A 12612-nucleotide genomic window follows, 5' to 3' on the forward strand; every position below is an offset into this window, starting at 1 on the left:
TGATGTGCAAAGAATTAATCATTTTCCAATTATAGGGGCTGCAGCAATTTTATAGAAACTGCATATTGCTGTGAACCTGAGTAGAGGTTTGGGAGAACTGAACTATAACATCATATTCCCAACTTATTGGGAAATTGATTTTAGTTGCTTGAAAAACTGTAGCTCACGTGTGCTCATAAACCTGATATTATCAGTCAATAACCAACATTTGGCAAAGACACATTTGATTCATGTCCAGCTACCCAAAGTCAAAGTTTATCTTGGTACTGTGCTCACAATGATTTTATTGAGAAAATATGGTTAATTGCATAATTTTTACATTCCCTCTAACTTTTGACACAGGCACTTCAGCCCAGCAGCTGGATGCTACCTTCAGCACAAATGCTGCTCTGGAGATCTTTGAGCTGGACCTGGCTGACTCTACTCTGGATATGAAATCATGTGGTACCTTTTCTTCCCCACACAGGTAAAACCAAACTACTTTTGGGTCCTGCTCAAAATGTGTTTTGCTGCATCAGTTTCGATCCCTCCACTGCACGCTGTTGGTTAACAGGGGAGTTCCTCTCTGCTGTTGAGCTAGGTGCCTCTAGCTTGTGACAGCAGACTGATAGACTTGCCCTCCCCGTGAAGGAAGGATCCTTCTTCATTCTGCCAGCATCTGAGATTTGTGGCTCTCTGTCTATCATCTACAAGATTATGACTGGAGAACTGACTTGCTGACTCCCTCGCGCCTTCCCCCTTTTTCTTTGGGGCTCATCCCTTTCTGCTCTGCATAGATACATTTAAGAAGAACACATAGGGGAGAAAAGAATAGAAGGATATGTAAATCGGGTTAAATGAAGAGTGATTGGAGGAGGCATCTGTACAGTCTCAGCATCGTCATAGATCAGATGAGCCAGATGACCTGTTTCTGTGCTGTAGACTTGACGTAATGAATGAACTGGTTGCAATGACCTTTTCGATTCAAATCAGAAGCCAAACTGGAATACTGTTGGTCTGTTTGGCCTAGTGCTATCTTGTATACTTATTTTTATTTGTTCTCCAGGTACCATAAGCTTATTTGGGGTGCTCATGATAAGACAACTGATGGCCTATCTTCTGGTGTTCTCGTTGCTGGTGGTGAAAATGGGAATATAATTCTGTACAATCCATCTGAAATTATAGCAGGAGGCGAGGATGTTGTGATTGGCCAGAATGACACTCACACTGGCCCGGTTAGAGCACTTGATTTCAATCCTTTTCAGGTGAGTTAGCAGAACGTTCAAACTATCTGCTAGTTACGGATTTCAATAAAAACCTTTTCGTGAAAGAATTTTTTTTCTTGATCAAGGTGAGGGATGGCATTACTAGGAAAAATAATCCTTGGGTCCCAAAAGTTTTCATGATTGTGGATCTTCCTCACCTCATGTCTTGGTTTGTTCTGGACTAATTGATGGAGATTGATTGCCATGATTAATCATCAGCTCCATTATTGTATCATGGAACTACCAGGATGATGGAAGGCAAGCTGATGGTGCTTTGCACTTTTTCATCTAGCAAATTATAAGTTTCTACTTTTTTAGTGCAATGTTGACATAAAACACTCCCAGTTGAAGTGCAGCAGTGACTGTGCTGCATCCCAATATATTGCTTAACTTTATAATCTCATAGGCATCCTCTGTTGCACAGGCCATGATTTGTGACCTCTCTAACTAATACTGCCAAATTAGGGGGCCTGGTGTGCAATGGATCTATGCCCGATAGGAATTTGGTTACAACAGATCGGTTTCATTTCACAATTGAGTTGCCAGCAAAGAGAAGCAATTATCCACCAATCTGGAAGGGATTCAAATTCACATTTCAAACTGGAAAGGCAATGGCCCAAGAAGTCCTGGTGGAGCCGTGCATCTTGGTGTGCCACTAGAGCATATCTGTGATACTTGCCGTTGAACAGATGCATAGAAGGTCTTGTGGGGCTGATCTGATTGGGATATGGTGGATGGGCAAAGAGGACTGAAGTTTTGTCACTTTTTAAAAAAAAACACTTTTTTTGGGTGAGGGGTTGCAGGGCACAGAATGACACATTGATCCGGTTACAGCATTTGATTTCAATCCTGTTTTAACTGAGAGGATTAGTGAGATAATGCAACTGTGTAACTTACCTTTCTCGAAGTCTTTGAGATAATGTTTTTTGAACACCTAATAAGATATTAGTTGTTTCTTTTGACCAGAGTAACCTAGTAGCTTCAGGAGCCAATGAGTCTGAAATCTACATCTGGGATTTGAATAATTTTGATACTCCAATGACTCCTGGAACAAAATCTCAGGTATGTTTATTAATGTTTCCTTGTATTTTATCAACACTTCATTCCTAGTAGTGTTGGGAAGTTGGTGCAAAGAGCACTTCCTGCTTTCTTTTAGGATGTGAATGTAACCCACTAGTGATAATCAAAGCAGCAGACATTAGTTATTTCAGATAGAATGAGTTCCAAGAATACTCACCCATTTGATTTTATCTTGATTACACATAGTAATTATTCATGATTGAAGTTTTGTTTCACTATCATCAGAAGAATTATGTATTAGCTTGTTCAACCTGCTGCTTTCAGTTGGTCTCAGTATCTTAAAAAGTGCAATCTGTATTGGTATCTCTCCTCCCACAGCTCTAATATAATGCTTGAATATAGGTCACAGTGTTCTGTGGCCATCAATACTAACTTAATGAACAGCTTGCTGGATCTTAATCAACTGATTTAGAATTTGGACTTTTTTGACAAATGGAGCCACACAGAGATGCACATGTGTCCTCTTCGTTTGCTTTCAAAAAGCAATAGGTCATTGCAATTCACTTTTTTTAAAAAAAACCTTGACAAGTGGTTACTTCTTATCTCAGAGTGGTATTAAAAAGGAGCATGCTGTGACTTGTTAGCACTTTGAACCCTGGGCCTATCAATATCAAATACTTATACCATAGAAAATATAATGACATTCAGTTGAATTTTTGCCAAACATTTAATTGGTGATAGATTGTGGAACAATTCAGATCATCACAATAGAGCCCAGTGCTCAACAGCTGCCCTTTTTCTAACAGAGGTTACTGGATAGAGATCAATAGTAGGAACCATGGGTCATTTCCCAACCCCATTGTGTCGTTCCCCCCCCCCCCCCCCCCGCCACACCCGCCATACCCACTCTCCACCCCACCAATCTTTCTTCTAAGCTCAGATGCTGAGGCCATTTATTAGTTACCTCGGTTGTGATCACTTAACACAGTGCAGATCAAGGATGAAACCTACACCTTTCCTGGTCTACACTGTTCAGTGTCATAGCACTGAGTACGTTCACCTATGGAGCTATCATGAAACTAAAGAAAAGTTCAATGTTAAACCATTATGTTGTTGACTATATTTTATCAAGAAAGGATTAGAGAAAACGTTTCTTCATATCATGCCCATGATTTTGCTTAATCAGAGTGCTTAAATTTGCCCTGACTCTGAATGTGACAGATTATTTTATTTGGGACTTTATAGTTTTTGCATATTACTGACTGAAGTGAAATTATTGAGGTGCCACCAGTTTCTGCTGCAGTTTCATGGCCCTTGACTACTGGGACTGGTAGGTTAATGTCCACTGTTTTTTTATTGGCCAAGAACATTGTTTTTCTTTGCTCGTCAGTCTGCTGCTGATTAGACTTTGACTTTGCCTTTCTCTGAAATTTTTATTTGAAGATCATCACAACATACTTCCCTTTTTTGTTTTAATCATTGTCATGAAGGCTGAACTTTATAAGATGTTTATGTTTTGAAATGTCCCTTTAGTTCCAAAGTGGAAGAGAATTCTGGAAAGAGTGTCATTGGAATTCCTGGCAAACAGTCCTGAAAAGTTCCCATGTGATCTCAGGTTGCCAAGGGGAGAGGAACTCAAATAGAAACCCATAGAGGTGTTGAGTGGCAGCTTTTAGCACCTTTCACAAGAGCTCACAAATGCAGGGAAAACTGCATGATGCTTTTAAGGGTTCAATTTCCGATCAAAAGAAAGGGAAGGGAACAGATTAGGCTCTGGAAGATTTAGAGAACAGAGAGTCATCAAGGTGTGCCTGGCTGGTGATAATTGGATCCAGATAGATGGCATGAAACTATTTTTTGAAAGACACTGGAAGTTTCGACAAGGCATGGCAGGGAGTGGTAAACCTGCTGGAGAGCTAGGAGTGAATTTGAGACTGTCCCTTTAATGCAGCATATTTGCTGGTAGCATGGCATAGAATCAAAGCATTTTGTAAGACATATTTCAGTTGCATTAGTTAATGTGAAATATACCTTTTTCTTTAGTTTGATCTATCAGTTGCTTGTTAATTATGTTACCACCAGATGAGGAGGAGTAAGCTGATTCCCTTTTATTCAGCCCCCTCGGCTGATCACAACAAATGCTTTAAAAATTCTTTTCCCCGTAGATACCTTTTCTGTTCTAAATGTATTTACCTTTTAACAAGGAGCCAATCAAACTAGGTTATCTTGGGTCAAGGAAGGAGTAACTTTATTAATTACTAAAACCTGAGGAAAAATAAAGACATGACCACCCACACACACACACACACACCAGAAATAAGAAAGTTAAGAGTTCAAATAAAAGTTAAAAGAATATATGAGTAAGTCCTTTGCATGTCCGTGAGGCGTAGATTATAGAATGTTGCGGCTGTTGAAGTTGGGTGATTTACAGTTGAATTCTGGAGTTGGTTTGGTTCAGGTCTGCAGTCTTGGAAGACACATAATTTGCTTCCAGAGAGAAAGAGATCTTACTGCTCTTTTCCAGCAGCCTCTTCATATGGCAGTCTTGTTTCTTTTCCTCCTGCTGGTTCTTCTTTCTCTGTTTTTCAGAGCCAGTTATAAACTCATTTCTGAATATTCCCAGAAGGGAATTCAATTAGCATGTCTTGAATGCCTGGTTGTAACAATTCCAGTTTTTGTTCTTTCATCTCAGAAACCTTTTGACACATTTTTGAGATATAAATCAATAGGAGATGGGGTTATTTCATCCTCCACAGGGGATTTTGGTGTCTAGTGGGCTGTAACTGGTTAGGTAGCATGTCCCATTGCCTTCACTGAATTACAGTGGATTAAAAGTCCAGAACTTTGCATTTTTAATGCCTTCCTTTCAAGAATCCTTGTTTAAAGTGGGCCTTGACTTCCCTCCCCACCCCCCCCCCCAAAGATGTGAAATTCCATGTTACAGGGCCTGCAATGCAATTCATATAGACTCTCCAGAGAAGTGGTCAACCTTACAGTATCAGCCATCAGGTGACTCGTGGCAGCCATTTTTTGATCATCATCTTTACTTGTATTTTTTTTTAAAAACAGGTCTTCATTAAACAGTTCAATATGTCTGTGGTTAGCTGGTGAAGTTGTAGGTGAGGTTGATGACTCAGCCATCATGTCCGTTGAAATGACAATTAAGGTTTGATCTATGTTGATTTTAGTTTGTCGTTATGGTAAAAATTTTAAGAAGTGAAATCTTGTCCATAAGTTTCTTTCCATTGGCGTCATGGGAATTCCTTTCTTTTAAAAAGTTTCAGTCTCTATGGGGATTGCAACCTCATTGTATTAATTTTCACTTGTAATTTCTTAAGGAATGGCATGAAAGAACTGGAATTAATGAGTTTGTGCAAGTTTACCGTACTTTCCTTTTTAAATGTATAAACTGATAACCCATCACATCTGCACATTTACCGTAGAATCTGGATTATAAATGATACTGCTGGATTACGACACACAGTTAATTTTCATAGTTTCAGATTCTGATAAATTGCGTTAGAACCTACTATAAATTATAGCTTTAATGATCTATCTGCCTTTTGTGACTTATACTTCAGTGGAAGCAGAGTTTTGCCTCCCAGTATAAAATAAAGGCTTAGGACATATAAGAACATATAAGAAATAGGAACAGGAGTAGGCCACTTGGCCCCTCGAGCCTGCGCCGCCATTCAATAAGATCATGGCTGAGCTGTTTGTGTTTCGATTTCCATGTTCTCATCTAACCCCAATAACCTTTGATTCCGTTGGCTAACAAGAATCTATCTACCTCTGCCTTAAAAATATTCAATGACCCCGCCTCCACTGCCTTCTGAGGCAGAGAGTTCCAAAGCCGCACAACCCTCTGAGAGAGAAAAATTCTCCTCTTCTCTGTCCTAAAAGGGCATCCCCTAATTTTAAAACAGTGCCCCCTAGTTCTGGACTCACCCACAAGACCTTTCGACGTCCACCTTGTCAAGGCCGTTCAGGATCCTCTATACTTCAATCAAATCACCCCATACTCTTCTAAATGCCCAGTGGAAATGAGCCTAGTCTGTCCAACCTTTCCTCATAAGACAACCCACTCATTCCAGGTATCAATCTAGTAATTCAAAATTATGAAATTTACTAGAATGGTTTCAGAGATGAGGGATTTCAGTTACATGGATAGGCTGGAGTTGCTGAAGTGATTCTCCTTGGAGCAGAGAAGGCTAAGAGATGGCTACTAGTGATGTTTAAAATTATGAATTGAATAACTAGAGAAATTGTTTCCAATGGTTGAAGGGTTTCTAACAGCGGATATAGCTATAAGGTGATTGGCAAAAGAACCAAAGGTGACGCAAGGAAAACCGTTTTTACTCAACAAATGGTTAAGATTTGGAATGCACAGCCTGTGAATGTGGGAGATGAAGATCAAACAGTAGCCTTCAAAAAGGAATTGGATACACATTTGAAGGAGAAAAATTACAGGAATATGGGAAAGAGTGGTAGAGGGAATTGCTCTTTGAAAGAGCTGGTAGAGTCTCGATGAGCCAAATGGCCTCATTCTCTGCTATACTATTCTATGATTCTATGTTGTGTGGTCTTTGTTAACTCTAACACTAATCTAAAACATCATGAATGAAAATATGATCTTGTTAACTAATACTAAAATTGTCATTAAAACTTAATTGCATATGAAGAAAGCTATTAAGCTAATTATATTATGCAACTGAAACCACACTGGCGTTGGAATATATTGTGTAATATCAACCCCTAAAAGAGAAACATTCAATTTGATTCTTAAGGAACTATGTTTAACAAATGAGGCAAGAGGCAGGATCAAGTTAAAAGTAAAGCTTATGCAAATGCAAGGAAAAGTGACAATCCACCAGACTAGCAGAACTATGTAAGGCAACAAAGGGATGCAAAGAAAATGAGCTACAAAAAAGGAAAATGAAAAAAATTGCAAGGGATGTTGAAACTAACAGCTAAATTTTTTACAAACATATTAAGATGGAGGAAATGATAGAGGAATGTGGGTCCATTGAAGATGGATGCAGGTGAGACATAGTAGAAACAGGAACAGGAGTAGGAGTCTGTATTGCTTCATTTGTATAGAGTTTTGGTCAGACTCCATCCAGAGTACTGTGCCAAGTTTTGGGCACTGCATCTCAGGAAGAATAGATTGACATTGGAGGGGATGCAAAGGAAATTCACAGAAGAATAACAGGGCTTAAATAATTAAATTATGAGGACAAGTTGGTTACACTTGGTTTATATTCCCTTAACTATAGATTAGGTGGTGTGATTCAGTTGTTTAAATGTTAAAAGAATTTGCAAATGTAGATGGGGAGAAAACTACTCCCTCTGATGAAATAAGTAACACAGGAACATAATAAAATGAGCCATTCGAGGGAGAAATCGGGAAACACTATTTCACACAGTGTGATAGAAATAAATCCATTTACATTTCTGTACAATTCTATAGATGTGCAAAATAATTCTCATTTCAGCTCTTTTTTGTGAGCTTTTGTTTCACAAAAGCCACCTGTTTATTTTTGTTGCACAGCAAGTTACTGACGGTGGATGTGCACACCCTTTGTGTGATTGTAGCTTGTAGCTGTGCAGGGCTTTGGATTGTGGCTTATAGGGTTTAGCTAAATCTAAGAATATGTACAGCATGTTCTGAATGTTTTAAGGAAAAATTCTTGCATATAACTGACCATTTATAAATAACTTCAGAGAAGAAAATTAAAATTTTTCCATCATTTTGAAGATGTATTAATCAAAAGGATTAGGTGAACTCCAGAAAATGTGTTATTATTCCCAGCCAATTTGAAGAAGTATGTAACAAAATGCACACTTTGTGTGTACTGGTGCTTGCACTAGGGCTTGTGGAATGGAGATATTCCCCATTGAAGCTAGAAAGTCTTTTTGAACTAAGAGTGCCCACTCTGAGGGAGAAATCTCTTGCTTTTGTGTGTGGAAGTGCTGCACAGCCTTTAAAAAGCCTTCCCAAAATAAGCTCTTCATCCAAGTTTTCAATCAGTTCCTCAAACTCCCTGACAAAAGCTCGACATCAGCTCCTTTTCTCTGAAATGTTTTTGTATGTGAAATATGCTGTAAAAATGCCGGTTGTTGTAAGGTGGGAAATTGCCTGTTGGATAAGACATCTATGAGGGTCTTTTCTATGTGGGAAATTTGGCTGCATTTTAACTAAAAGTTGAGCATGTTGCTTGGTGGAGGGGTAATCTTTGTTAGAAGTCTTACACCTTTAAAGAACCCATTCACCCCTTCACATTTGATTTGAAGTGTTCAAAAAGGCCGTCACACTTACCTTTATCTTAATTTCAGTGGAGTGAACACCTGACATTTTTATCACTGTGCCTGATACACTGATGTTCTTCAAAACCATGTGGCTCTATTGATGGTAGTTTTTCTGCCACCATAGTCACAAAACCATAGAGCATGGCACTTATGACCATAGAATTCATTCTAAACCATTGTTCCAACTGCCAACTTTCAGTTTGCCTTTTTTGTGCATCTGGAACCTCTCGCATACAGTTATTAACCGAAATTCTGTTCCAGATTAATCAAATCACGCAATACCATAAAGCTTAATTAAGTTGAGGTGCTGATGTTAAGAGTCACCATTTGTATCATGTATTTTTTTGATTCTCCCTGATAAATATTTATTTTATACCCTAGCCTCCTGAGGACATTAGTTGTGTTGCCTGGAACAGGCAAGTGCAGCATATTCTGGCTTCAGCTAATCCAAGTGGTCGTGCTGCTGTCTGGGACCTGCGCAAGAATGAACCGATATTGAAAGTCAGTGACCACACCAACCGTGTAAGTAGGTTTTCTGGGAAATGGGTGATGTTTGGGGCAGCATGCTGCATTGTTTAGTTGTAGTAAAGAATTTTAATATGCATTTGATATGAATTGAAATGACGCTACCCAGCCAGAATTGTGACCTAACCCAATGGCACCCTCTTCCCTACCAATGCCTCAGTATACCTCCGCTGGCTATTCCTCTGCTATTATGGCCACTGTTACCCAAACATGATGTTCCTGCAGCATGTAACATTACTATACCAATACGCACAGTTAAACCAACAGACGTGCTGAATTGGTAGACTCCAGGGAATGTGGTGTAGACAGATTGTGTTGCTAATGCTCCAACATTTAATTCAGTGTAACATTTTTGGAAAAGAAAGCTTCTCGAGCATTGCTGCATACTCAGATAGGATTTTACAATCTCTTCTTGCCTCAACAGAAACAGAATCCTGTATAATTATTTTCAGTATTTGTATATCGGAGTTTTTTTCTTTCTTTCGTTTCTGGGATATGAGCATCGCTAACAAGGCCAGCATTTATTGCCCATCCCTTGTTGCCCTTGAGCAGGTATTGGTGGGCTGTCTTCTTGAACTGCTGCAGTTGATCTGGTGTAGGTACACCCATAGTGATGTTAGGAAGGGAGGTTCAGGATTTGGGCCCAACGACAGTGAAAGAATGGCGATGTAGTTCCAAGTCAGGGTGGTGAGTGACTTGGAGGGGAACTTGCAGGTGGTGTTGTTCCCTTGCACTGGTTGCTGTTGTCCTTCTAGGTGGTAGAAATCGCAGGTTTGGAAAGTGCTGTCGAAGGAGCCTTGGTGAATTGCTGTAGTGCACCATGTACTGCTGCCACTGCATTGGTGGTCAAGGGAGTGAATGTTTAAGGTGATGGGTGGGTTGCTGATCAAGTCGATTGCTTCGTCCTGTACCATTTTCAGATTATTGTGTATTGTTGGAGCTGCACTCATCCAGTAATTTTTCAAATCTGCACTACCCCTGAGGACCTCACTTGCAACTGTGCACGTCCTGAAAATTCACCCCATGTTATTATAGAATGTTAGAATGATTGAAGCACAAGAGGAGGACATTTGTCCTGTCGTGTCTGTGCTGGCTTTCTGCAAGAGCAATTCGGTAGTCCCACTTCCCTGTAGCATTGCAATTTTTTTTCCTCTTCAAGTGCATATCAATTCCTTTTTGAAAGCCCCAATTGAATCTGTCTCCACCACAGTCTCAGGCTGTGCATTCCAGATCCTAACCGTTTGCTGTGTATAAAAAAAAAATGTTTTCCCTTGTGTCTCCATTGGTTCTTTTGCCATTCACCTTAAATTGGTGTCCTCTGGTTTAACGGATGGAAATCATGGCGTGCCTGCAGTTTTCTGATATATGACTGGTGGGCAATGTTCCCCATCAGAAAATCAACCCTGATACACACATTAATTAGTGTTATAATAGCTGCGAGTTGTTTTCTGGTGGTGTTGTGCGTTATAATAGCTGCGAGTTGTTTTCTGGTGGTGTTGTGCGTGGTAGATATGAGAATGTGGTTACTCTCTTACTTGTGTCTAATGTCCTTTTGTTGCTGTTTCTCTCCCTCTCCCTTTCTGTTTCTGGCTCTCTCGTTTTTTTTTGCTTCTCTGTCTTTCTTCTTTCCTTTCAGGTGGGTGGTGTGACAGGTGGAGCCATCCGACATTTAATTTTTACTGGTGGGGGTTGTAAAGAAATCCTGGACGTCAGCAGCTCTCCAAATTGCTAATGCCTTTGCCACTCTGTCACTCCATTACATCCCCTTCTTTCACCTCCCTGCTGTCCTTTCTCCTTCCTCCCATTGCCTCACTTTCAACATTAGCCCTGCCTCTTCCTGTTTAACTACCTGCTCAACCCTTTTCACTCACTAACCAACCTTGCTCAAGGTAGCTGTTAAGTGCCCAGAAGCCCCATTAACTAGTACCATCCTCCCCAATCATATTTTCCTATTCAGTTTCTTCAAAGAAGATATATATGCTTTAAAAGTTCAACTTTTTAAAGAAGGAATCAAAATAGAATGTGGAAAAAAAAAACCTGTTTTCCCTCTTTGTCTTATAATCTACTAGTCTCCCCTTTCTCGCTCGCCCTCTCTTCTGCACTCTCCACCCCAGCTATTTTGTTTTATCTGTGAGCTGTGCCATTGGGAACCTACTAGCATCTATATACTATTACTCAAGTGCTTTGTTCCTTCTGGCAGATGCACTGTTCTGGACTCGCCTGGCATCCTGATATTGCCACACAGATGGCCATTGCCTCAGAGGATGATCGAATGCCTGTGATTCAGATGTGGGACCTTAGGTTTGCAACATCTCCCTTGCGAGTGCTGGAAAACCACACAAGGTAGAGTTAATACCAGAGAGAGACATGTTGGATTGTCATCATTAAATTGTTTTTTAAAATATTGATTTAGTGAGGTACTAATTCCTTTTCTTAATATCTATAATCCATTAAATCTTTTCTGAAACTCTGGTAGTTAATAAGGCAGCAATGAAATTACATAATTCGTTTTAAAAAATGATTTATTCACGAACTTGGATATCGCTGGCTAGGCCGGCATTTATTACCCATCCTTAATTGCCCTTGAGAAGGTGGTGGTGAGCCGCCTTCTTGAACTGTTGCAATCCATGTAGTATAAGTACATCCACAGTGCTTTTAGGACGCTACTTCCAGGATTTTGACCCAGCAGCAGTTAAGGAACGGCGATTATAGTTCCCAGTAAGGATGGTGTGTGGCTTAGAGGGGAACTTTCAGGTGGTGGTGTTCCCATGCAACTGCTGCTCTTGTCCTTCTAGGTGGTAGAGGTCATGGGTTTGGAAGGCGCTGTTGAAGGAGCCCTGGTGAGTTTCTTTCGTGGACTTGTTTCTTCATTGGTTCCAAGATTATTTGTTTTTCTTAAAATGTTTGTGCACCACATATTGCTCCCCTTCATGCACTAGCATGCCTTCTTCACCAGGTTTGTCATCCTGACTTTTTATGTGAATAAAACGACCAACGTTCTCAGTGCGTCATCATAGAATGGCCATCTACACGATGCTTCTCTATCCTGGACGGCTGTCAGTTTCTTATTTCTGCCTCAGCCAATCATTGTCAGATCTTCAAAGTGTGACTTTGGATCAGTTGGCAACATTTTTGCTTCTAAGTCAAAATGACAAGTGTTCAAGCCCCACTCTTAGACTTGAGCACATAATGCAGGCTGATATTTCAGTGCAACATTGAGAGCACGTCTGTTGTCTGAACTGCTACCTTTTGGATGAAATACTAAACTGAATCTCTCGCTGCCTGTTAAACTGGATGTAAAAGATTCCATGGCACTATTCGAAGAAAAATGGAATTCTCCTGATGTCCTCCACCAGAAAACTGATTAATTGATCATTCACCTCGTCCCTGTTGGTGGGACCTTGCTGTGCACAAAATGGCTGCTGTGTTTGCTGACGTAACAGCATTTGCTTTTGAATCTTTAGAAGTTCTCCTCAACTTCCTTCAGGTCATTTCACTGCACTGTATAAACCTT

General features: G+C 40.1%; 1 protein-coding gene across 7 annotated transcripts in view; it reads left to right on the top strand.

Annotated features, from left to right (window-relative positions):
- The window catches only part of sec31a (SEC31 homolog A, COPII coat complex component), a 103159-nt gene that overhangs the window by 12149 nt on the left and 78398 nt on the right, over nucleotides 1–12612 (top strand). For all 7 annotated transcript variants that reach the window (XM_078544497.1, XM_078544506.1, XM_078544516.1 and 4 more), the window contains exons 3-7: nucleotides 343–466; nucleotides 1046–1244; nucleotides 2211–2306; nucleotides 8955–9095; nucleotides 11299–11441. In XM_078544497.1, coding sequence (XP_078400623.1) covers nucleotides 343–466; nucleotides 1046–1244; nucleotides 2211–2306; nucleotides 8955–9095; nucleotides 11299–11441 — 703 coding nt within the window. The remainder of the gene's footprint in view (nucleotides 1–342; nucleotides 467–1045; nucleotides 1245–2210; nucleotides 2307–8954; nucleotides 9096–11298; nucleotides 11442–12612) is intronic.

The sequence above is a fragment of the Cetorhinus maximus genome, chromosome 1, assembly GCF_964194155.1.
Source record: "Cetorhinus maximus chromosome 1, sCetMax3.hap1.1, whole genome shotgun sequence".
NCBI lineage: Eukaryota > Metazoa > Chordata > Chondrichthyes > Lamniformes > Cetorhinidae > Cetorhinus > Cetorhinus maximus.